Consider the following 24,957-nt stretch of genomic DNA (forward strand, 5'->3'; position numbering starts at 1 on the left):
GCAAGGTATGAACTCAAGGGTTTATTGGGTGACATAATTCCCGTTTTAAAGCAAAATACAGAGTAACTACAGTTTGAACATCCTCACTAGACCCATCGAGGCAGGTGAGCAAATTCCTTGACCAATAACAACTGCTAGAATGTTAAGGTTATTCTACAGCAGCTTTATTTACAGAAAAAATACAGAGAGCAACAAAAAACACCCTTCTTTGAAAAGCTTGGAAAATAATTTAAAAACAAAAAAAAATTATTGCAGTATCCTACAATCATTGACTAAGATTTCAGTGCAAGAAATGTCACCTGGCATTGCGAATTGGGGGTGGGACTTGGATCGTTACATCAATAATAGTCGCAATGATCTAGAGGCCACCAACGCTTCTTTGGGTGGGATTCTTCAGATTGCACACTTACATATGTACACATTACTGCAAGTGAGTAAAAGTAGTCCGAATAAAACCGGGGTGGTAGTCCTTAAATGGCAAATGGGGGCTGTATACATAAAGTTGCTGTATTATTTTTCTCATTTAAATTTTTTTGTCACTGGTTGTATTAGAACATAAGTAAAAACAACAGGGGAAAAAAAAAAAGTGGTTTGAGAAAAAAAAATAAAAATCCTGTTTGCGTACCGCATGGAAAAAAAACCAAACCAGTGTCTGGAGAAAGTCTTAGGAGAAAAAAAATATCTGCAAAAACCTCCAAAAGAGAGGAATAAGTGTTCAATCAGACTTCTCACCTGCTCATGAGCCGTGGTTAGGTGGATGCTGGAGGTCCTGCCCTGAGAAGATAGGGTGGAGGAGCGGGTGGAGCTGGAGAGCCGCCGCTGCCGCCGCAGCCTGCGAGGGCCTTGGCGTAAAGAGCGTAGGGTAGAGTGCGGCGTGGGGCACGTGGTGGAGCGCCAAGGGTGTGTGGTGAAGCGCTGAGGCAGGGATAATGTGGATGGGCTGCCCGGAAAGGAAGGCGGTGTGGTGGGCGGGGATCAGCCCGGCGTGTCCCAGCGAGTGTCCCAAAGAGTGTCCGAGAGTGTGACCAAGTGGAGAAAGGGAAATGGGGGTGAGGTGATGCTGGGGTATGTGGTGCACTTGGGCCAGCTGGGCGTGAGCTGGGTGCGGGTGGTGCGCCGGGTGGATGCCCATGGCGGCGGCGGCGGCGGCGTGGTGCTGCAGGATGGCATGCTGCACGGTGGCGAGGGACGTGCCCGACGCCACCGACACGGCGGGCTGCTGGATGTGGATCTGCTGCAGGGTGGGCGGGGGCGGCGGCTGCTGCAGGTTGGCGGCGGCGGCGGCCACGGCGGCCGACGGGAAGCTCTTGACCTGCTTGGCCAGCAGCTGCTGCTGGATGTGCTGCTGCGCCGCCTGCTGCAGCTTGCTATACTTCTCCATCTCCTCCGGCGTGAACGTGATGGGCTGACTCTCCAGCGGGGCCAGGCCATCTTCCTCCGCCTCCAGGCCGTCCTCCTCCAGACCAGAAGGTGGGTACATGGGATAGCCGTGCATCGGGGGCTGCTGCTGCTGTTGCATGTCGGGCATGAGGGTCTCCATCATGGGGTTCTGCAAGGGCTCCTGGCCCAGTTCCCCTTGGTACTGAGGTATCATCATGGAGGAGTCCTGCTCATATAGAAGCCCGGGTTCTTGTAGCACCTGAACCTCTGTGGTGGGCTGCTCCGTCACCTCCTGGACTGTTGCACTCTGTGGAGTCTCCTCAACTTTCAGGACCGGTGCGACTGGAGGTGGCGGCGGTGGAGGGAACTCCCTGATGGGCTCCACCAGGATAACTTCTCCGTCAGCCTCTGTGCTCTTCCCTGCTCCTGATTTGTCACACTCTTCCGTTCTGTTCGGGGGGATCACGGGTGCTTTCTTTCCTGCTTGAAGTTTACCGAAAAGCGGCAGCATGCTTTTGGTGGATGGGGGTAGTTTGGGACCAAAGTATCCCTGAGGCGGGTCCTTGATCTTTAAACCGGATTTGGTGAGGCGATCGTCTGCATTCTTTTTCGACTGAATCTTCTCCAGGAGCTGGCGTGCCGTGAGGGAGTTTTTGTACTCGCCTGCATCCCGGGTGCCGCCGAGCCGCGGAGCCTGCGAGGCGGTGGCCGTGCGATTAAGGCTACGTGAGGCGGATCGCGGGGACTGCGAGCGATAGACGCTGGAGCGGTTAAAGTCCCTGCGGAGGGTCTCGCTGCCCGCTCGACTGCGAGCGCTCCGGCGGTGCGGGGATCCCTTGGCGGAGCTGGAAGAGCGGCTACCGGAGCTGCGGCTTCGGCTGTAGCTTCGCCTCCAGGACCTTGCGCTGGTGCTGCGGCTCCAGCTACTGGAGCTCCTGGAGGTGCTGCGGTGGTGCCGTCGATGCCGCTTCCTGCGGCTGTAACTGCGCGACCGTGAGCGGGAATCATCGGAGGATGACGATGTATACTGGCGCCGCCTGGATCGCCGGTGCCCTCGGCTGCCCCGCCTCTCGTAATCCGAGTCCGACGAACGTTTGGAGTGCCTGCGCCGGTGGCCCTCGGTACTGTAGTCGCTGTAGCTGTCCGAGTAGCTGCGGCTTCGGTGGCTGTAGGCGCTGCTGCCCGCCGAGGAGCGCTCGGAGCTGCTGGAATAAGAGCGACTTTGGGAGGTTTTGCTGCGGTGGTGCCGCCGACGGCTGCTGCCACGTCTGGAAGAGCGGCTGCCCGAGCGCCTGGACTCCTCGCTGTGGTGGCGCCGCTCTTCCCGAGGACTCGAGCGGTGGTGGCGCGAACGTTGGGAGGTTGAACCGCCTTCTTCTTCGCTCTCGCTGCTGGGAGGTCTTCCGGGACCGGGGCTCCTCTGGGCCGAGGTGGAACAAGAGGCGCTCTGGGATGGAACGGAGTCGGTTTTTAGTCGCTTGTTGCTGCTGTGCTCCTCAGAGCTAGTCGCTTTGTCTGAGCTTTTTCCTGCGGTGCCTTCCTCCACTCCTGATCTACTTAGGGGATTTTTCATAGCCCGCTTCCTCTTCCCAGTTCCTACAACTCCTCCAGCGGGAGCCTGCCCCGTGGAAGGATCGGGTTTCTCTTCAGACTTAACCTTGGCTTTCTCCTTTTCCTCACCTGGAGCCTCCTCTCGATCCGCCGCTTTGTTCTTGCTCTTCTTTTTTTTGTGCTTCTTTTTCTTCTTCTTGGGCGTCTCTTGAGTTGGTTCAGCCTCCCCCTCGGCATCTTCAGCAGCCGCATCTTTATCTTTTGCTTTGCGCTTTGAATGCTTTGTCGACTTCTTGTGCTTCTTCTTTTTCTTCTTCTTCTTGGCGCCGCCGCCACCCGTTGCCACTTTTTGATCGTCACCTTCAGACTGGCCGCCCTCCGCCTTCGTAGCGGGCTCTTCGCTGTTGAGCTCCGTCTTTGCTGCGGCTTTCACCTTAGCTACCGGTTCCGCATTAACAACCGGTTCCGTTTTTGAGGTTGTCAATTCTCGCCGCTTTTCTTTGTCGGGCGGCTCGCTAGCCTTGGGAGACTTTGCGACCTTTCGGGAACGTGCGCCTTTGTTCCGAGACAGCTTGAAATCAAAGTATAGAGGGTTGCAGCTGTAAGACAAGGCGGGCAGCGCTTTTGTGAACTCGAGGAGCTCGGAGGGCCACTGCAAGGTGGTGCTCTCATCCTTACTCAACACGGGGAAGAACGGACCCACTGGGATCTTGGGACCCGAGTTGGAGTCCAAAGGCTCTGGTGGTGGTGAGCTTCTTTCTTTCTGCGTGGGAGAAGAAGGAAGCTCAGGAGTTGCCTCTACTGCGTTCAAAGTGTTGTCGTCTTCATTCACTTTTGAAGCCGGGGGAGTCTGCTGAGCTTCAGGAGTTGCCGTGGTGATGGCATCTTCATCATCATCATCCTCCTCCTCCTCTTCATTGCAGCACTCGACAGTGTTGCTCTCCTGAGATGCGTTCTCAACCTTCTCCTCCTGCACTTCATCCTCCTCTTCAGCTTCTTGACTCTGATTATGCTCAGATGCCTTCATGAAGAGCAGGAACTGGAAGTGGGGCTTCACTCGACAGTGGGCTGGAGGCATGTAGTGGTAGTACTGAGGCTCCTGTCCTGTGTGTCCCTCGTCCTTCCTCATCATCATTTTCAGCTTATCGAGCGTGGAAGCCAGCGAGCTTCCGTCATTCGACTGCTGCGCCTCCTCTGTCCCAGTCGCAATGCTGGACTCTCCTCCATCACTATCCCGCAAGGCTCCTTTGGGGCTGTCAGTGTTGCAAATGGAGAGTTCCTCCTGCACCACAACTTTTTCTCCCTCCTCGGCCTCCTCCTCGCCTTCGATTGCCTCGCCGGGATCTGTAAACACCGCGGCGGCCGTCTCCAGCTTTACTGGCGCCTTCTTGGCAAAGGAGAAGGACACGCTGACTTTGGAGGATGCGCTGGCGGTCGGTGAAGAGCAGTTTTTCTTCTTGCTAAGCGAGAAGCTAAATGTCGGCGCGGGCTTCGGCGATGGTTGTTCACGTTTCTCTGGAACACAGACCTCCATGGCTGTTTCGGTCACAAAAGTACTCTCGGGGAGAAAGATGTCTCCATCTTCGGCTTTTTTGCCGTCTATTGCCACTGTGGTCGTTTTGAACATGGGCCCGCTTCCTGGTGTGCTGAAATGAATGACGGAACGGGTTTGTAAATACAAATGGCCACTATAACGTCTGACTTTATCAACTAAATCTTCCACTAGAGGGCGCTATTTAAAAAAAAATTATAATAACATCCTACCAGTCCTGCTGTTTCCTCTGCTCTGCCAGTTCGTGCAGACGGCGCAACATCTTTTCCTGCTTCTTCCCGCCTTTACGGGAACGTGACGACACATTGCGAGCAAACTCCCGCTGCTTGAGCTCCTTTAGCCTCTGTGAGACGGAACAACATCAGCATTAACGTCAAGATGACTCTCAGGGGGGGGGGGGGCATTTAGAAGATGTACCTGCTTGTGAGCGTGGTCATAGGAGTTGATGTGGTTGTCAAATTCTTGATGTTTGGTGTACTGCTTGTCACATAGCTCACAGTAGAAATTCGCCCTCAGGTCTTCCAGGGCTTTTGCAATTGCTTTTTCCTTTTCAATCTGATCCTGTTGGCACATGAAGAAAAAGTTTCAAAAGAGCTTCAATAGCGGTGGTCATTAAGTAACCAGAGAAGACCTCACCTTATATTTCTGTCGTAGTTCTTCTGTCTCTTCCTTCTCCACTTCAAGCGCTCGTCTTTTCTCTGTGGCATCCTCTGCATAATCCATCTAAACAAAAGGACATTGTTTACAATTCGATCCTACAACAACAAAAAAAAGAGCTAAAAGCAGATTCATCTAAACAAAGCGCCCTTACCTCCATCTCCATCCGTCCCATTCCCATGACATCATATTTAAGGATAATGGGCACGGGGTCCGTGCGTCCTGAGGGAACAAGAGACAGAGAGACGACAAGGTGAGTTGTTTCCTAAGCTAGATAGGTGGAAGGCCAGCTCGGAGACAGCCTGCTTTTAAGAGCATAGGGTGCTGGGGTTAGAGAAATTAGCCTTTTGAAAAGTGCAAAGAGACCAGAAAGCTACAGTGAACCAAACACCAGCCATTCTCACAGCTTACTGATGAGACAGCAAGTTTAGACGGTCGTGACAAATTTGCGGTACCGCTTTAAATGTTGACAAACAACGGAGCAGCAACAGGCTGGCACACACGAGCGACATCATCCGTGAGGACGACAAAACCTCGCTGTGTCTCTTGCAGCCTATTGCGTCACCATCCCCTTTTCCCGATTGTCGTCCGATTTCCTTTAACCCGTGTCCCGCAAACCTCTTTGTAAAGTTTAATCCGCAAGCTGTGAAAAGAGCTAGCTCAGAAGGAAAGCAACTGTCGAGAAAAAGAAACAAAAGACAATCAAAAGAAAATGGAAAACAAAACAAAAACTTGAAATCAAGACTACTTGGAAGATTGAGACGTAAACGGCTTAATCCACTCATAATCAGCCAAACAAAGCAGATAGAGATAGACATACAGTAGTCAAAAAAAAAAAAAAAAAAAAAAACAAGACACAAGCAATGAACTACAGCGGTAGTGACGTCACAGGCCAAGGTATCGCCATGGTGACAGTGCAAGGGATGGGGGATACTTACCTGTTCACACATGGAAATGGGGAAGAAGGGTACAGACAGAGATAGACAAGGATTCTCAGAAGTAATATATATATATATTATATATAATATATATTTGATCATACATATTATATATACATATATATGTATATATATGTATACATGTCTATGGACCAGTGTGTGTTGCTACTCTTACCAGCCAGATACAACAACCAGACTTACTGGTTATCGTTTCAGTTTTGTTTTAGCCCCCCCCCCCTCCCCACACATAGTTTTGGTTGCAGTGAATCACGTTCACACGTATACCATTGGGCGTGTGTCGTAGCTACAAGCACGGACATGGAAGTATTATTTACCAAACTAATGCTTTTAGTTTGACATCTCTAATGAATGTGTGACTATTTACAAAATGTTCTTTTCTTCCCATGGGAGGCCAAGAACAGAGAATGTGTTGCTTCCTTTTTGGAACTCATCACAGCCCAATGACATTCAATTCTGAAATCACAAATGCATGGGCATTGTAACATCACGGCCTGCCTGGACTCTCAGTCCCACTGCAGTGTCTGTCACCTGCATGGACATTTTTTATTTGATTTTTTACTCTTTTCCACTGCGCCGTACCAACTTAAATAATAAAAAGAATACAGGGCAAAGTCCACCAATTTTCAGACAGGTTGCATCAGTGTAATACTATAAAATGCACAGACCTGAGTGGGTACCGTGCAGTTTAAAAGGCACTGCCTCACTGATATCATGTTCAACGTGTATACTGGTAGGTGGCTGGCGTGCACGTCAGTCCACTGCAGTGGTTAGTCTGAATGGAGTCGCAAGCCCAGCCCAGAATTAAAAGATTCATTAACAATTGCATCCCAAACCTCATCACCAATCGTCAAACACAGTGACAATACGTCCACATTACCCATCCCAAGTGGAAAAAGAAAGGGACCAGACAACAACGATGTGCATCTAAATCACAAGGTGTGAATCACAAGATATTAAAAAAAAAAGAAGAAAAAAAAAAAAAGGAAAACCAAATGACAATGTTGTTCTAAGAGAAATACATAATGCATGATAATATATACAAGCAGCAGAATGAGGACTAATACGGAGAGATTTGAAAGCCTATGTAGTAGCATTGGTGCTGTGATGACAGGAGAAACAAAAAAACAAACAAAAAAAATGGGAGGAAACAAAACAAAAATTCAACTGGGGCAGAAAATAACATTTACCACTAAGTTTACCATCAGCACAACATGGGCAGGATCAAATCGCTGTAAAAAAGAAACACCAATTGGTTAAGCAGGAAGATTGAGACACAGAGAAGGGAGGGCGGGGTTTGGGTGTGTACGTGCGTGTGTGTGTGTGGAGTGGAGTGGCGGATTTGTGTCCACACACCCCGCCTGCCCACACACACACAGCGAGATGCTTACAGGTTCCCTCTCACCACCATCTCCAAACCACATGTCCCAGTGCCCTGGCTCTTTTGGTATTTACCTCACTCACTACCTCAACCAGAATATGCCCCAAAACACAATTGTGCCAATAATGTTCCCACTGGTAGCTAGCTATACAATGTATGAGCGTAAGTATTGGGACAAGTCACAAGCATTGGTCAATTCGGAAATGGCTCCTAAAGGTTCCCCATCCCCAAGCAGTAAACAATTTTGGCGGAGCTTTACTGGGTGAGGGGTTGACTTTAAACAGTTGAGAATATTACCAGCTTAAAAAAAAAAAAAAAAAAAAAAAATGGACGACCGCCACCTTCCCCCCTTTTAAGGTGCCTTGGTGAAGTTAGAAAACCCTTAATCCAAAGTTATTGTTTTTTTTGAGAGGGGGGGGGGCGTGTTTAATTAAACCACTCACCCCAAAATGGTGAAAGACGTGACACACAAACGTACCCGGCAGAATTTAAGCAGCGCTCGGCACGGGCGCGATTTTTCTGACCGCCTTATTGTGCCGACAGCAACGCTGATTAAAGCCCAAGGGGGGGAGTGTGACAGTCAGAGCCAGGCAACAGTGCACGTCTGGGACAAACATGCCGTGCAAAAGGGAGGGCAAACAAAAGAGGGGAAGATGGGTGGGAGTGTGTAACCAAGGCAACAGAGATGTTGAGTGTGTAAGGAGGGTGGTGAGCTTTTCCCTGTAAGTTTGACATGATGGCCCGGTCAGTTACAGTTCCATTCGCACAGACGCAACACGCATGTCATCAGTCCCGTGTGTGACGAGCACACACATCCAAGTGTCACAAGTTGTTGAAACAGGCAAACAAGCAGAGAAAGGGAGCGGGAGGTGAAGTTGGGTCTACTCTGCAAGCCATTCAGAGCCGTGGTCGCAGCCAATCAGATACCCGACAGCAGCCTCGGAAAGTCAAAGGGAGGGTGATAAAAACGATTCTAGGGCAAGTGTGACGGAATCACGGCTTCTTTACGTCCAACATTGATTCAAACGAATTGTCGTTTTGGCTCAAATCAAAGCACTTCACATCGGGAGCGGATTCAGATAAAGGTTTAGTGATTATCAAGCAGAGAGAAGGAAGCTGACAGAGGCCATTAGCCTACAGTATACTGTAAAAAGTAAAAAATAAAAAAAAATAAAAAGGGGGGGCGGGGTTACACTGAGGTGAACTGCCGAGTGGGAGAAAGAAAACACGCACCCACGCACACGCACGCACGCACGCATACGGACATACAGAAGGGATCCAACAAACCTTACCTAAAAAGGGGCAAAAAAAGGGACAAAAGAAGAATAAGAACAGTCAATACAGTGGAAAACTTAAAAAGGGGACAACACTTGAAAATTCAAACCCTCTTTGTCAAAAAACAAAAAAAATAAAGATTGCACTTCAACTGCCGTGTTGCAAATCAATAAGCATCCAGCAGGCGGACAAGCGCCTTATTTGTCCAAGCGGATGGACAGACGGACGGCGCTTTGCCGCAGAGACATCTGCACACAAAGCGGGAAAGCTTACGTAAGCGTACAGCGGCGGCACCCGGGGCCAGCTCTGCGACTTCTCCGCAAATTGCGCTGCCATTCAAGGCCAACCCGAGACACAGGAATCAATTCAAACTATGCAAAGCCCAGCAATGACTTACTGTTTGTTTCGGGCCCGACTGATTCATCGGCCATGTTTTGTTTTCCTTTCCATCAACACACACACTGTGATCTCGCATTTTAATTCAAACTTTGATCAAATACAGTCATCTTTTGACGGGTCTGTCAAATGGTAAGTCAAAGTTTGATTCTTACAAGCCATGCTTGGGGTGAGCATGTCAACTCATGCGGATGAATCGAACAAGGTGGCACTATTTTACGCCCCAACCTCAAAAGCACACATCCTTCTAACAGGTGCCAAAAAAAGATCTTATACAGAAGCTCAAGACTGCAACGGCTTAATGCCAACTATCAAGTCATAGTTTGGGTTAAAAAAGAAAAGATGGAGCAATTAGTATAGGAAATGCCAGGGCGTGATAAAAAAAAACAAAAAAAACATGCCAGGCAGGGCTGAGCAAACAAACTGCGCCAAGGAGCCGACCTCCGTTGCTCCACCAGCACGAGTATCTGGACTACTTTGGGTCCGCCTGGCTCTTCTGTACCTCTGAGACGTGAGCTGAACTGAGTCAGACAAGACACCAAAAGCAATTGAATGGGAAAAATGAACATTTCCGCTAACCCCACCCCTCTCTTTATATTTTCCTCCCACATCAACTTGGAGAGGAAAGATAGCAGCAAAATGCAGCAAGATGGCTGGAAGGAAGTGCGGGCGGGGAAAGTCGTCGGTACATATAAAGACACGCTGAAAATGTGAGCGGGGAGGAACTGCTCGAGTGGCGCCAGTAGGCTGTGCGTGGATGAGCGAGCGCTTACCCTGCATGGTTTTGCCGAGGCCCTGGCCCAACTTCCAGCCATGTTTCTGAAGCAGCCGGTGCCCGATGTTGTCCTAGCAGAGAGGAGAGAGGAGAGAAACCAGAAATATTCCAATAGTAAGAGTTGCTTTTCCCCTCCCGTGATGTCACGGTTTCACACAAGAACTAAAAACAAAAGCACTCAGCTCACACAACCATCAGCACAACCACCACCACCACCATCGTCATCATTAACGTCATCCACGGCAACTACAAAGTGTACGTCAGTGTCTTTCATCACAAGTGAGTGTGTGTGTGTGGGGGGGTGAAGGAAGGTTGTACCATTAAATGAGACTATGTGTAGTCTGCACACTACAATAAATTGATCACTAAATATTGGAAGGGAAAGGAGGTAGAAGGGCAATATAGACATCACACACACACACACACAAGCGCGCACACACACACAAATAGATATATATATATATATGAACCACTACAGAGCAAGATCTTAGTAAACAAAGAAAAGTGACACAGAACATGTATGGAAATCTTGCATTAACAAAATGACAACCAGAAACTCCAAGCTTGCTGTGATTCTGTAACCATGACAGGAAAGGGGGTGGTGGCGGAGGAGCACCATGAAACACGTAGCTGTCACAAATAAAATACAAAATAAAAGCAAGAGGAAGAGACAAGAGTGGTGCTAGCGGGGCCTTGGATTACCATTACAAGGCCCAGGGGGTGGATAGAATGTGTGCACGTGTGAAGGGAGGATGTGCAGGCCAGAAAAGAGGGAGACGACGAGTGCAAGTAGTTCCGCTAAAAATTTGTTGTTGTTTTTTAATTGGAAACTTCTACTGTGCATGTTTTTTTGTTTTGTTTTAAACGCATCTTAAAAGAATATTTTCTGCATAGTGGACCATATTAGGCCAGGCAGCTATTAGAGACAAGGTCATTATTAGTGCAAGGCCTCTATTTGAAAAAATGCCTCTTTCATAGTTCAGCAAATCCCCCTTTTTTTTTTTTTTTTTAAATAAATGAGATGGCCTGAAGACATCAAATGAGGTCGTTCACAGTCGCCTTGCGATGACGTATGAATCATTGTGAGACCATCTTATTTTGGAGTCTGCATTTTTTGGGACGATTAATGTTAATGATGCTAAATGCAAAGATAGGAGCGTATAAACATGCACAACAGGAATTCCTACAATGTGCAAGTCTTCCGAGATTGTGTTGTCACTAGTATGGGTCAGCAAAAGGGAGAGGGGGGGCATGACGTGAAATACAAGACTGTCCCAACACTACACACTCCAGTTACAACCTCAAGCACAATAACATAACAATGACATTTTCCGAATGAAAAGTGTTGTTCTATTGTGATTATAACTATTCCAGTCTAACATTCAGAGTGCTGTATTCTACCAAAAATAAAAAAAGAGCAAAAACATACAAACCAAACATGAAGGATATTTATAATCACAAAAAGATCGACGACATCAACGTTCACAAAAACGGAAGGTAGAGGGAATTGGAACAAAAGGGGGGGGGGGAAAAAACTGCATGCGGCTTTTTGTTCAAATTGCTTCGACAAAAAGCTCCTTTTTGTGTTAGTACTACACTGCACATACAGGAAGCAGGAGGGAGTGCAAACAAAACCAACGTGTGTGTGTTAGTCTCAGGTGGATCAGGCACAGCGAAGGTGGTGATGGCTCAACAGGGCCCTTTATTTATTTTTTACTTAATGAGATAGACAGGGGGCGGTAGAGAGCAGGCTGAGCCATGGCAGAGGGAGGCTTTTTTGGGTGGGGTGGGGGGGGCGAGGGGTAGACTGGATTTGGACAGGTTAGTGCATGTGAAGGGAAGTGGCGGTTACACACAGCACGCACGGCATCTCCGCCTATGAGGTCGTCATTAGGGATGGCTTCTTCAATATCAGCCATTTTTAATTTGGGGGAGCAATGCAGAGTTGGAATACTGCGGGATGATGCTACAACAGCATCTTTATTGATCGAGGGCAGAAGCTCGGAGCCAAAGACTCCCCAAGCGAATTGCCTGATTTAGAGTAGCGAATGCTCCACATTGTTTCTTTTTCATTCGAGTATTTAAAAACAGGAAGGGCAACATTTGCGACCAGCGGGAAGAGATGAGGTGCCGGCGGCGTGTCGGAGCGACAGGTATGAGTTGCACCAAAAAGAATGGACGGACAGACGGACGGACGGACGGACGGACGGATGAGAGCAAAGACGGCGAGTCCAACAGCAGTGCAAGTGGAGTGAAGGCATTTCCATACGAACCTGGCTTTAAAATACTGGGCTGTCAAAAAAACAGTCACACGTGACACAACGTAAGAAACCAGCCAAACGCTTTCAACTGCAATTCTGCTAGCTGTCTACTTTTTTTTTTTTTTTTTTTATTATCTAAAACTGCTTTTCTCTGCTACTTTAAAAAAAAAAAAACAATACTGTATACAAACAGAAAAAGTAAGCATGTCAACAAAAAAAATAACACCCCAACTGTTAATACAAGAGAAAAGAAAAGCAGAAAATATTATCCAAACAAAAGACCTCTACAAACTGGGGAGGGGGGGTGGCACACTGCGCTGTTATCGGCCCAGTTGCCTTGCAAAAATTTGGCCGAGGGGGGGGAGATATGCAGGGGAGCCCACCTTGAGACCTCACAGTACGTACTCATGCAGTTAGTCTCCGGGGCTTTACTGTATGAAATTGCGTGTGCGGAATATGGCTTGAATCATTTGTGATTGGCCTCGGAGGGTGCCCACTGCATATCGGTCAGGGTCGGAGTGGATGATTGAGAGGAGGGGGAGTAAAAAGGAGATTTTTTTTGGGGGGGGGGGGGGGGGGGGGGGTCAGGAGGACAATTGGTGTCGTACTGAATGCTACCAGGCATGCAATGCAAAACCAATGTTAGAGAGAGAAGAGCAGAGGGGATAAAGACACGAGTAAGAGATCCCAGTCAAGTACCACAGACCTCTAAGCTGCCTATAGATGACATACAACAAGAGGCTGGGGGAGGGGGGGACATTTATTTACATTTGTTTTCAAAGCGTTATCAATCACTTTGTCAATCAAGGCAATGCAGTCTGCATTTGATGAATTGGACCACTTTTTTACTGTAACAACTCAGCTCTCGGTGACCTCCCCTCCTTCCATAAATAATAGCGCAGGAGCACAAGAGCCACTCAAGCCCGGTAAGCAGGCCACCTCTCGCCCTTTTGTATTTTTTATTTCTAACCACCCACACAGTAGTGTAGGAATCGGCGTCAGACAGAAACGGCCATTTTGCTGCAGTTTTACTTTTAGTGCAGATGACTTTTCAGATTTGGTGCCAGCTGCCGCTCCGGTCCGACCGGTTCAGGTAGAATATCCGCAAGAGTGGGGGGAGAGCGGACCTGCTCAACACCAGGCTTGGGAGACCACTGAGACGACGGAAGACAGTAAAAAGAAAGAGCTGCCTGCGCTATTTTTTACGTGCCTCTTGAGCAAAATAAATCAAGAAATAAAATGCAGTCCCATTTGCACAAGCACCATGCCAGCACAGAATGACAGAGGGTACTGTACACCGAATCACTGTGTAGTAGGGAAGGAGCCAGACAGAAAATTAAGACAGAGAGGGAGAAAATAGAGATTTAGAGTGGAACAGTGAGAGGCGAGAGAGAGCGAGAGAGACAAAAACAGTCAAGAAAAGCGTTACAAGGACCCTAGAGACAGGAGTAAGAAAGCAGAGCGTGCAAATACAAACCGGGTCATTGCTGCTTAGCTAATTGGGGGGGCCAATTCGCTGCAGGAGAGAAATGTCGAACACCCCAAGTTGTGTACAATAAGATAACTGTCCTACAAACACAAACAAATTCTAAGCTACGTACACACGCGCACACACACACACACACACACACACACACACACGCGCAAGCACAGTCACTCAAAAAACAAAATAGCCATTCATATCATCTAATGTGTGTTTTGTTGGTTGGGGAGCAATGCGCACTAATTTGAACTGAGTTGGGGATTAATAAATAAAAATGTACAATTGAAAACTGAAGATTTTTCCCCCCCGCACATACAATTTATGTATTTTTATACAGTGTACGAAAACTTCGGGTTTCAACTGTACATTCAAATCGCAGGTCCATAAATAGTGCGCAAAGAAAAAAAAAAAGACTTCTAAACGTTGACGCCTGATCAACAACCGTGCTTTATCCACTCCATCGACTCATCTCGTAGTGTAACGACAGCTAACGACGTTGACGTGATGTGCGACGAAAACCAAACATTCACCTAGCATGTATGCTATCAACTTAAATGTCACACAGGAAGTGGATAGCGGAGGACACAGGGACGAAGGGCACGGGTGGGGGTTGAGAGGTATTAATGGATACGAGATGAGCCTTTCTATTTGTTAACTTGAGTCAAGCGGACGTGAAAATCAAAAAGAATCCCTGCCTGGAGCAATCATCCACTCTCACACCTGGTCCAACAGTGGCGGACGACAGGATGCGGCCTTACCGATTCAATGGGCTTGTCCAGGGACGCCTGTTCCAGCTCCACTGTGCCATCTTCATACTGGTCAAAGTGATTTCCGCCCTGAGAGACATACACAATTCCCACACATGAAGCGTTCCTTTTGTGGGCTGTCAGAACCACTGTGTAATGTCTCAACTTCAATATAATTTAATGACGGAGTGAGGGGGGAGGGCTAAAATTGTTAACTTTACAGCTAACAACTGCAGAGCAGCAGACTATGAATTTATGGGCTTGTTAATGCCAAATAGGGAGTTTGTACAGCGGACGGATGGCTTCCTGTCTGCGGTAGACAGGCAAAGGTTGCGTCTCATCACATGAGCAGTAAAATTTAAAGGATCTTCGCTAGCACAATTGATTTGATGCTTTGCTGGTCGGTAATTCAGATTAAAACAGGAGCCTGCATCGGCACTAGCCAAGCCAGCAAGGGCGGGAGGGAGGGAGAGAGGGATTATGACAAACACAGTTGCCGTGGGAGAGCAGATCGATTTCTCCCCCACCCACACTGTCTCTCTCCTTTGGGTGACTTTGTCATCAGACCACGACATGAGCTTGCGGTACGGTGCTAATCCAGTCCAAATTTGTATTAGGCATACTCTGGAGGACTGTTCATCACACCAACATGTTTCTACGCAGAGTGGTGCAAACTGTACAACTGCGTCCATGTGGCAAAAGGATCCCTGCAAAATTTCAAGGAAGATTTCCAATTATTTTTTTTTGTAATTGAATAGATTAATTGTCCCATTGCTGTTTATAACATGAGTAAAACTACCCGATTTGTCAATCAACAAATATATTTCAATCCCCTTCTCTTAAAGGGAAATGATAAAGAATTTCAACCAGCTCTGCATGTTTGCAATGCTGTGTGTTTCTAGTGCTCCAGATAAGCCGCCCGGGTAAAGCACAATGCAGGTCAACAGAGCGTGCAGTTTGCAGCAATGTCCACGGATGCTTTCGGCAGCCATTCGCTCAGTGGTTGATCCCGTTCGACAGAAACATTCAGACTACATTTCTCCCAGAAACTGCAAGAATGCATTTCCCATTAGGAACAAATAAAGTGGAGGTCAAGAGAGGAAATCAAATTAACCAAATTGGAATCCTTAGCCACATAAACACATTACGGCGTGGAATGTGTGCAATGTAAGTAATATTGTCTGCATTAACGCAAATTGTTCATTTTATTTTTGTCTTCATTTTTATCAAAACAGTCCTGTACCACCTTGTTGGTGTGACATACACACACATTTCATCAAATAATAAAAGTTAAGATGATGAGATTTTATGTCAACTAATAAAAAATAAGTACTGACTGCACAAAATGCATGTTTTGAAAGACTGGGTGTGGTCGCAAAGCACAGATAACAGAATAATGGACCAACTTCTCAAATGCAGGTTATCATGATAGTGAAGAGCACCACAATATAAAACGTATACAGTATAATAGAACGCATGTGAATTGCTTTATTGACATTTACAGCATGATACTATGATTATGCTCAATGATTTAACTGCATCAGTAAATACAATATATTCCCATTTGTGCTTTCTTATCAAACTGGAGTTAATTTAATCTTTCAAACAACAATAGGTTTAGTCAAGTATTAAAAGCACACCGTTGACGATGACAAAATCGGGAAAGAAAACGTCACTGTCATTGCATAGTCACGTTAACACTAATGCACAATAAGCGCACTTGTTAGCGACGTGCTTGGTGGCTAGCCGAGCCTCGTTAGCATATGTCGATAAACATCCAGGCTTGTCAAGGTCATTAATGAGCAATTCGGTGTCAGTTACTAAAGGTATCTCTGGCTGGTTTGTAGATAGATTTATTGCCGCAGACGAGTGTTACGGCTCCAAAAAAAATAGAAGTTGATTTAGAGAACATCGAACGGTGGAAATGAAATTGACAAGAGCTGCAGTGCACTGCCGTTAGCCTGACTAGCTACGAATGCTAACGAACGAAAACGGATGCAGAAACGAATCAGCTGTCAGTGTTCGTGGTTCTTTATTAGTGTCCCGAGATACCACAGATGACGCACAAATACAAAAAACTAAAGAGACGGATGCGTTTTACCTGGAAATCACGCTCTTCGTTGAAACGGGAAAATCTGTCGGCCATTTTCTTAACAGAGCAGCTTCTCTTTGCTGACCGTGTGTGTGTGTGTCCCCCGGCGGAGCACACAACTGTGATGCGCACTCGGTAGACTACAGTATTAGCTGCCAATTAGCCTCCATCAAGCTAACACCAGACAGGCAAATTGATAGGAATGTTATTGTTGAAGGCGCTAATGCTAAGACTGGACGGTTAGAAATAACATCTTTCATATATACGCTTCCTTGGGTGTGCTGAAAGTAACATATTTGGCATAGTATTGTTAATAACCACTTGAATACTAGTTTAGACAAGTGTCTCCATCTAGTGGTAACTAAACTCCATACTTGACGCTTTTTGTTTGCAATCTAGTACAGATTCATCCAGTATTACAGTCAAATAATAAGAATTGTCTTTGATTTGAATGAATTTACGCAATGGAAACGAAGGACGACGTTGAACACACTAACTTGTTTATAAAACGGCATATGCAACACCAGCAAACACAAGTATTTGTTTGATTGCTCGTTTATGTTATGAAGTGTGAGACGCACTAAAACTAAGGCTTCGTGCATTTATGTGGGTTTGTTTATGACTTGATTAAAAAGCGATTGTCGTGGAACCCTGTTGACCTATGTCAAGCTATTTGTTTAATCTGCCACTTCCTACCAACTAATTTTGCCTTCAGATTAAAAGACAATGTGTCATTTGTAAAAGGGCAAAGAATGTAACAACACTAAAACCTAATGAAGAAAAACAGTTTGCTTGTAGAGTCCACATTATTAAACTTCAAAATATTGTGCAGCTTTCATTGCTGATGAGGTATAAGTGTAAAATGAGATTTATTTTGGAAAAATGAATCAGCCAGCAAAAAAACACACAAATTCACTCAAACTTACTTTTCCATCGCCAGCAAACGACCAACGCCTACTAATAAAACACTCGGTAAGTAAACAAATATCATCCAGATTTTACTTTTGGGAGTTTGGGCGTTTCCAAATATTGTGTTATTTATCCTTATTATTCGCGATGTCAACATTTCACATAAAATAAATCGATTTTTTGTCCATTTCCGGTCTCGCGAGGACGTTTTCTTCTTTTGCTCAAAGTTTATGTGGCAAAAAATAGCACGAGAAAATGAACGGGTAAACACAAGTTAGAAACAAATGATGGTATTCGTCAAATCCCGTTTCAAAGTCCGTTTCTTCAAATGTCGGTGCAGTATGATTATCCGTCTTGTTACATTTTGCGTCCTCTGCTTACTCAAACTCGCCCAAAATCCCACGATCTTTTTTTTTTTTTTTCAAGTTTGCATGCATTTACATGATATAGACCAGAATTTCCCATTTCCCTTAGATTGACAACACACAGTTGACATTTTAAACTATGCTAAACTGGGGAAATAATGTACGGGGAAAAGAGATAAACTGGTGAAATGGTATTAATAAAGCCGGGGAGGGTGCTTCATATTTGCTTCATGAACCAGTTGTATGTTTGAAGCCTCAAGTTGGCACTCTCAGTTCAACATTGGACTGAAAGTACACCGATTTTCCATGTTTTTACTCCTTTAATTAAGCCAACGGTGCAATCACTAAGAAATAACCAAATTCTTATTGACAGCTGTCAAACTGCAACAGTAAATGTTTTAAAATGACAAAAAGTCACTAAAAACAGGCTTTGTAACCACACCAATTAATTGCATATGAATTAGACTGTAATTACAAGTACAAATCACCAAGTATAAGTACAACAAATTTGATCAAAACACACCAGAGTATGCTGACAAAAACCAACATGAATTAAATCTGCAAGCGGCGTTGAATTGACGCCATGTTCAGACAACGTTGGCAAAAAAAAAGATTCACAGTACATCACTTGTGTTATATGCACACGAGACATGTCAACATTGCATGTTGTATCATTATTATCATTTCTTTACTGCTGTGGCAAGATTTCCGGCAGTTGCCAAGCGTCCAATGTGTGTGTCTGTAAATCGAGCCCCCTTTTCACTACTCTTACTAAAGCCTTTGGAATTTCATTAATCTGCGTGGGTGTGTGCAAGCGCCACAAGTTAGCTCAAGATAGCCACTGTCGCTATGTGGACTTCAACTCATAATGCACTATTGTTAATGTTATTTAAAGACGTATTTCATGGTGCAAATGCATTTATAGTTGGGGCCAACAATGTCTCAAACATACAATCCAACTTTATTTATACAATGCATTTTACAACAGCTTGTAACAAAGCGCTTCGCAAATCACAAAAACAGTGAAAACAATCAATTGGAACATATATTTTTACACAGTAACATGTTACTGTTTTGTATTGGTCCAAGTGAATCCACATTAGCGTCACTGCTCGACGTCACGTTTTATATTTCTTTTTGTGCGGAACAGCCGTCGAGTGTGATCCGCCTTGAGCCAAATAGGTCGTGGCGTTGCGTTTTCCCCCGAGTCGCCAGACTCCGCCTACCAAAGGAGCAAAGGGCTGGAGCAGTGGTTGCAGTTTGTGTGTCAAGAGCACAAAGGACAGGAGCTTCCTTTGCACCTTCATTACTAATTGCCCTCATGTAGCGAGGGAGACATCAGCTCAGTGACGTTTTTTCTCTCAAGAGTTTGGTGGTTTTGTTTATGCTCTGCGACTGTCTTCCTTCTTTCCGCTTCTTTCGGGGTGTGCCTTCTTGAGGAAGCGACATTCGGATCGCTTTTGTTCTGCGGGGAAGCTAGAAGGTAATGACCTCACTCGACCGACTGCTTGGAATATAAAATGTGCTTAGGTCTTGAGAAGCTATCAATGTGTGTGCACTAATGGCTTCAGTGTTGGAATGCGACACGCTGAGACGACATACTTGTTGATTTTTAGTCATGTCGGCAGTTCCCTTAAGTGAAACCAAACGCTTGAGTTATTCCACGACACAACTTTGCTCAGCGGGCCGGACTGAATTTCCTGTATCAGGTCTAGCCGCCATTAAACATTTAGTAGCCTTTAAAACTACACATGTACATTTCCTGTCATGGAAATGTCAGTGTGGCTGAGTCAAGTCACCGCATATGATTGTAATCACTCATCGGGGCTGTTGGGTTTATTTCTCAGGACAATGAAACTAGAATTATGTCATAAAACTAAAAAAGATCATTTATATTCAGAAAGCTGTTGCTTGGATGTCATTTGCTGTCAACCTTGTAAAACAAACACCTTCATTTGCCTTCAAACGAACAAAAAACCAATTCTAATCCCATATAATAACCATGTTTTTGTTTTTCTTTTCCAAATCTCACAGCGGCAGACATGGCAGTGAGGCAAAGAATCTTCAACTCCACCGCCCCGTTTTCCGGGGCGCCGCTGGCCGACCTGAAGACCTCGTACCCGAAATGCACGGCTGTCGAGAAAGGGACGCAGCAGCATCATAAACGGGAGCGGCAACAGCAGCAAGGGGAAGAGGAAGAAGTGGACGAAGAGCAGTGGAAGAGCAACAAAGTGGACTACATCGCACGCTTCAACCCGCTGTTGAACAAAGTGCTGACTCAGGGCACTGCCGAGCAAGTCGGAGAGGCACCGCTGAAGAGCTCCGCCTTCATCGCACAGGCTGAATGTAATCACGAAGTTTTCCATCACCGCGGAAAATCCAAAACTATCATCTAACATGGTGCTCTCCTTTAGGTGAAACCCAGGACTCCCAGGAATTTAGTCCATCTTGTTTTGAGCGTTCCTACGTTCCCTCCTCGAGCTGTTGCATCATCAGGTATCAATCGCACGTCAGACGTCACAGCGACACAAGCTAGCGTTGTTTGAATCCATACTTTTGCTTCAGTCTGCAGCCGGAGCACAACAACGTGGCGTGTCCGACCACCGCCTCCGTCCAAGCGCCGACCCCGCTCGGCCCGAAGAAGAAACCCCGAAAAAGGGTGAAGCGCAAAGGCCGGAAAAAAGTCCCCTGGGAGACGAAGAAGAAAGAAGAGAGGAAGGAGCAACATAGCAACTACAACACAGATACCGCCGTGCCTTCTGGTGTCCCCGAACAAGAAAGTGGAAGTTCTCTGGAGCACATCAGAGTAAGCGTGATGGGTCAATGAGACAAAAGCATTATTTGAAGCAATCGTGCTTTTCGCACTTTTAGGAAGATTCGCTGCAAGGACGAAGCAGCCCCCTCATTTCCTCCTGCTGCAGCAGCGTGAAGAGCTCCGAGGAGGAGGATGTAGCGCCCCTTATCTACGGCGCTAAGCTCTACAACACAGGCTCCAGTTGCTCCCCGCTGACCTGGGCCGAAATCTTCCCGGGCACCTCGCCTAGCCTCTGCTCCTACGCGCCGGACAGCGACTCACTCAGCAGCGCCGGCGACTGCTCGCTGGCCCTCATCGGCCTGCGGGGCAGCGTCAGCCAGGGCGACCCGTGCTACGCGGGACCCTTTTTTAAGGAGGTGGAGCGCGGAGCGTGGGAGGAGGAAGAAGACGTGTGGCGGTCGGTCAACAACGAGGGGATTATTTTTTACAACGAGGTGAGTTTTTTTTAGGAGATTGTGTCATACAAACGAGTCAATATGTCCTGTTTATTACAAATATATAGACTAATTTGGCTTCCCCCCCCTCCCATCAGAATATCCAGCCTGTTAATGCAGAGTATAAGGAAGGAACGGAGTTTGTCCTATCAAAGTTGATCAAAGAAGGCTCATACGGTGAAGTCCACAGCGCTCGAGATGTCAACACAGGTTTCAAGTTTGCTGTCAAAAAGGTAACATGCAACTTCATGGTCCACTTTGGGTTTTTCTTCAACGCATTTCTCCTTCCAGATTGCCCTGAAGAGGTTCAACAGCGAGGAGGTGAGCACGTGGAGTGCCCTCCGATCTCCTCGCATCCTAGAGCTCTTCGGAGTTGTCCGAGACGGGCCTTATGTTTTCTTTCTCATGGACCACAAAACTGGCAAGTGCTTCTTCAGCCTTACCCACAATAATCACATGATTAAATATTCACTGTGTTCATCCAGGCTCGCTTGGCCAGCTGATAAAGCAGCATGGGCGGCTGCCAGAGGATCTGAGCCTCTTCTACCTGTTGCAAGTCGCGACAGGGCTTGAGTACCTAGCCAAGAAGAAAGTGGTGCATCTCGATGTTAAAGGTTTTTTTTTTTTTCTTGCTTTTCTGTCTATTTAATTCTAATTTGGTGAAAATGTAGCTAAAGGTGCAAAGACAGGAGTCAAAGAATCAAAATGGTCTCACAGCACCTGCAACTGAAAGTGTGGACGGCAACGGGTTGTGGGAATTTCCCATCGTGACTCAAGCCGCTGCTGGAAAGCCAAGGCGCAAATTCACGCGCGACAAAAAAAAAGGGGTACGAGGGGGGAGGGAGTGAAGAGCAGGAAGTGATTGAGCTAAAAGGGGGAGGTGCATAAAAAGGTATGAGAAAGGTGGATACATTAAAAGTAAATGTCACCAAAACTGCTCTTACTTGTTTTTCCACTGCATCTCTCTCCTTTTTTTTTTTTCTCCATTTCCCTCCCTAGTTATTCTGGCCGTGTACAGCTGCTCTGTTTCCAATTAAACAGCCCTTCAAGTATGCATAAGTCATGGAAGTCACCCAAGCTCCCTCCATCAAGTTTTTTTTTTTCTTTTGTCCCTCAGCCGACAATGTACTGCTGTCCGAGGACGGCAGAGACTGCTTCCTGTGCGACTTTGGCCACGCCGAGAGATTGGACGCTGCCGGGCTGAGTCTCAGCGGGTCTCGAGGTAGAATTGTCTCGAAGCGGATTGCCAAAAATATGACATCATCACGTATCTCACTATTGGTTGGCCATCTTGTTGAAAACAGACTTGAAGGGTACCGAGACGCACATGTCCCCCGAAATGGTGAAAGGCGAACCCCGCGGAGACAGAGCAGATGTGTGGAGCAGCTGCTGCATGTTACTGCACATGCTCAACGGGTGCCAACCTTGGACTAGATATTACACTTGTCGACTCTTCTTAATGGTAAAATAGCAAAAACCGCTCACAATCTATCCTTACTGTAAGTACAGACTTGCAAGCGCTCCTTTCAAGATCACGTGGTCAGCGACGCCATGTTGTTAACAGATCGCCAACGAGCCGCCGCCGCTCCGAGAGATCCCGCCCTACTGCGGCCCCCTGACGGCGAACTTGATTAAGGCGGGACTGCAGAAGGATCCCAGCAAGAGAGCGTCAGCCAGTGACATGAAGGAACACGCGGCCAGAGCACTCAAGCAAGGTGCTTTGATACTCGTCCTCGGAAGTACAGGGTTATTGATGGTGACCTTTAACCTTTCCATGCAGTTGGTGGACTCAGAAGCCCATGGAGCATATCCTACAAGGAGCCTCTTTATTTCGCCAACAAACCTCCAAACTTCCTACCGTCAGAGCGAGAAGACGATGAGAAGAAGAAAACAAACTGCAGCGCGATTGTGAACAACAGCGATGAAGACGAAGCTGACACTTGTGAGCGAGGACAACATTTTCGTTCAAACCAGTCAAAAAATAGGAGCACCAACACTGTTCCGGAACTTGAGCTGCGTAAACTGGAGCGAGGTGAGCCTCTCAACCACTGCTTTGGCTCAACTAATGTGCCATCCCTCAGTGCTTTACATGTTTTTGTTTGGGGCGGGGGTAGATTTCTATCTGAGCAGCCTTTCCCAGCTTCACTCTGCTGAGATGCAAGAACAGCTCTTGTCTTGTCTCAGCAGCGACACCTACTCCATCCGGGATCCGTGGGACAAAAAGGTAATTCAAAACTTACATGGCGCATCTTAATACAGGTGAATAAGGTAGAAAAGCTCATTTGGGTAAGTCAATTCAAAATAGGAAACTGGTAGAATTAATAAACACATTAAAAATTATTTTCAGAAGACCAATTTCAAATATAGGGCAAGAAACCGTATTTGCAATCATAATGCTTGGCCTATTGTAAACCAGTAGAGACCAATTCATGTCTACACAATTCAAAAAGTAACTAAACAACACTAACGTTATAAATAGGCAGGCAATTCAAACTCATCGATATAATGCCAAAAACTACAAGCGCAAGAGTTTTGCTAAATTAGCAAAAGCAGCATTACAATTGATCAATACACACAATTCAGTTCAGTGGTTCAATACAGTTAGTGAAATGTATTAAAAAATTATTAGTTGTTACTGACCCATTTAAACCAGAGGCGCGGCTAATGCTAAATCAGTACTCACCAACTCCACTTTTCTAATAAACGCGCAGGTCGATCAACGCAGTCCAGCATTGGTAGTTGGCTCTACAATGTTAACAATTATGCATTTAAGTAATTAAGTCGTATTAGCAGTATTTTGAATCAAAACCGCATGAACTCACCTCGAGTTGTAAACAAACATTTCTTCCACCACTTCCGCGTACTCAAACATGTGCGAATTTCATTGGCCCTTAGGGTCACATGACCGAAACACCAGGATGCCAAAGATGACTAAAGCGGCAAGAGCATACCCAACAGTGGCGTGTGCTGCCTGTGTTACGCTTGTTTCTCCAAAACCAGTCAGAGAACAAAGTTGATTACAATCCTAAAAAAATAAATAAGTTTAAGGGTTGAGCTTGTGTCATTTAGGACTCGGGCCGCTGGTCTCTGAGCCCCACTGATGACTGCAGCTCGGGAGTCTGCAGCGACACCAGCCAGCTAGACGGGCAGCAGAGCGTCAGTCCGGACCTGCTGGGCCATTCGCCGCCTCAGCCGTGCTGCTTCCAAGGTGCGACACCAAAACACATTTTTCTATCGAATGAAGACACTTGGGTATACGCTAACATTTGGTGTTCAGGGGTGGACGTCTGCATCAGAGACTTCAACGGGACAACCATCCAAATCCGAGAGACGCGACGGGTGAAGGTGGGCCACATCGCCACCGGCATCAGTGATCAGGTGATACTTTTATGAGCGAATTTACTGCTAGCCACCGTTACGCCCTTTCTAAATACACGTTCCCCTCTGTTTTAGATCTCTGAGAGAGTTTTCACATTGGAGACGCAGCTGGGCTGCACGGTGGCTCACGACGACGAGGTGCAAAAGTCGGGCTTGAAGCTTTGTTGCGTTCTGGCTTCTGACTTCAGCGCTTCCTGGAGGTGGAGGATCAGAGACGGAGTGCTGGAAACTAGATGAGCGTTAAATAAGAAATGACATGATTTCATGTCATATTCTGGCTTTTGTAGCTCCTCACAGCTATTAACATCTTTGTAGGTCTGTGACTATGTGGCTGGATTTTGTTTAATGCTGACCCTGTACTTAACCTTAATAAAAGAAGACTGAAGTGTTTCCACTGCAAATTTTAAATCATTTTGTACTTTTATCGACAATGCAAAAAGTCTTGATTGTGGAAAAATACACATGTATTTGTTTTATATTAAAAAAAAAACGCAGTTTAAATCTGTTCTCTTGATCTCCATTTGGACTAAATTGTCCATTGGGTGTTTATC

General features: G+C 46.4%; 2 protein-coding genes across 9 annotated transcripts; one reads left to right on the forward strand and one right to left on the reverse strand.

The window, feature by feature from the left end:
- Position 1: 1 nt before the first annotated feature.
- gpatch8 (G patch domain containing 8) lies at positions 2 to 16,763 on the reverse strand. Of its 7 annotated transcripts, XM_085933444.1 has the most exons (11): positions 16,515 to 16,762; positions 14,426 to 14,503; positions 13,662 to 13,700; positions 12,197 to 12,215; positions 9,922 to 9,994; positions 7,287 to 7,328; positions 5,295 to 5,362; positions 5,120 to 5,206; positions 4,901 to 5,044; positions 4,696 to 4,826; positions 2 to 4,577 (listed from the first exon to the last, which is right to left on the reverse strand). In XM_085933444.1, exons 7-11 carry the CDS (start codon positions 5,319 to 5,321, stop codon positions 737 to 739), a joined length of 4,230 nt encoding a protein of 1,409 aa, XP_085789570.1. In that variant the 5' UTR covers positions 5,322 to 5,362; positions 7,287 to 7,328; positions 9,922 to 9,994; positions 12,197 to 12,215; positions 13,662 to 13,700; positions 14,426 to 14,503; positions 16,515 to 16,762; the 3' UTR covers positions 2 to 736. The 7 variants fall into 7 exon arrangements, with proteins under 7 accessions (XP_085789570.1, XP_085789571.1, XP_085789568.1 ...); XM_085933445.1 differs by lacking the exon at positions 13,662 to 13,700; XM_085933442.1 differs by lacking the exon at positions 7,287 to 7,328 and having other exon boundaries at positions 16,515 to 16,761.
- A 653-nt stretch (positions 16,764 to 17,416) lies between these two features.
- On the forward strand, positions 17,417 to 24,907 carry map3k14a (mitogen-activated protein kinase kinase kinase 14a). Of its 2 annotated transcripts, none has more exons than XM_085934011.1 (16): positions 17,417 to 17,477; positions 19,814 to 20,125; positions 20,194 to 20,275; positions 20,345 to 20,585; positions 20,651 to 21,028; positions 21,127 to 21,261; positions 21,320 to 21,449; positions 21,514 to 21,642; positions 22,146 to 22,250; positions 22,333 to 22,490; positions 22,593 to 22,743; positions 22,809 to 23,060; positions 23,143 to 23,252; positions 24,098 to 24,236; positions 24,306 to 24,406; positions 24,482 to 24,907. In XM_085934011.1, exons 2-16 carry the CDS (start codon positions 19,822 to 19,824, stop codon positions 24,641 to 24,643), a joined length of 2,577 nt encoding a protein of 858 aa, XP_085790137.1. In that variant the 5' UTR covers positions 17,417 to 17,477; positions 19,814 to 19,821; the 3' UTR covers positions 24,644 to 24,907. The 2 variants fall into 2 exon arrangements, with proteins under 2 accessions (XP_085790137.1, XP_085790136.1); XM_085934010.1 differs by lacking the exon at positions 17,417 to 17,477 and adding an exon at positions 18,047 to 19,262.
- The last annotated feature ends 50 nt before the right edge of the window (positions 24,908 to 24,957 follow it).

Source organism: Syngnathus leptorhynchus, chromosome 16 (assembly GCF_054491065.1).
Source record: "Syngnathus leptorhynchus isolate UIUO chromosome 16, UIUO_Slep, whole genome shotgun sequence".
In the NCBI taxonomy this organism is placed as follows: Eukaryota; Metazoa; Chordata; class Actinopteri; order Syngnathiformes; family Syngnathidae; genus Syngnathus; species Syngnathus leptorhynchus.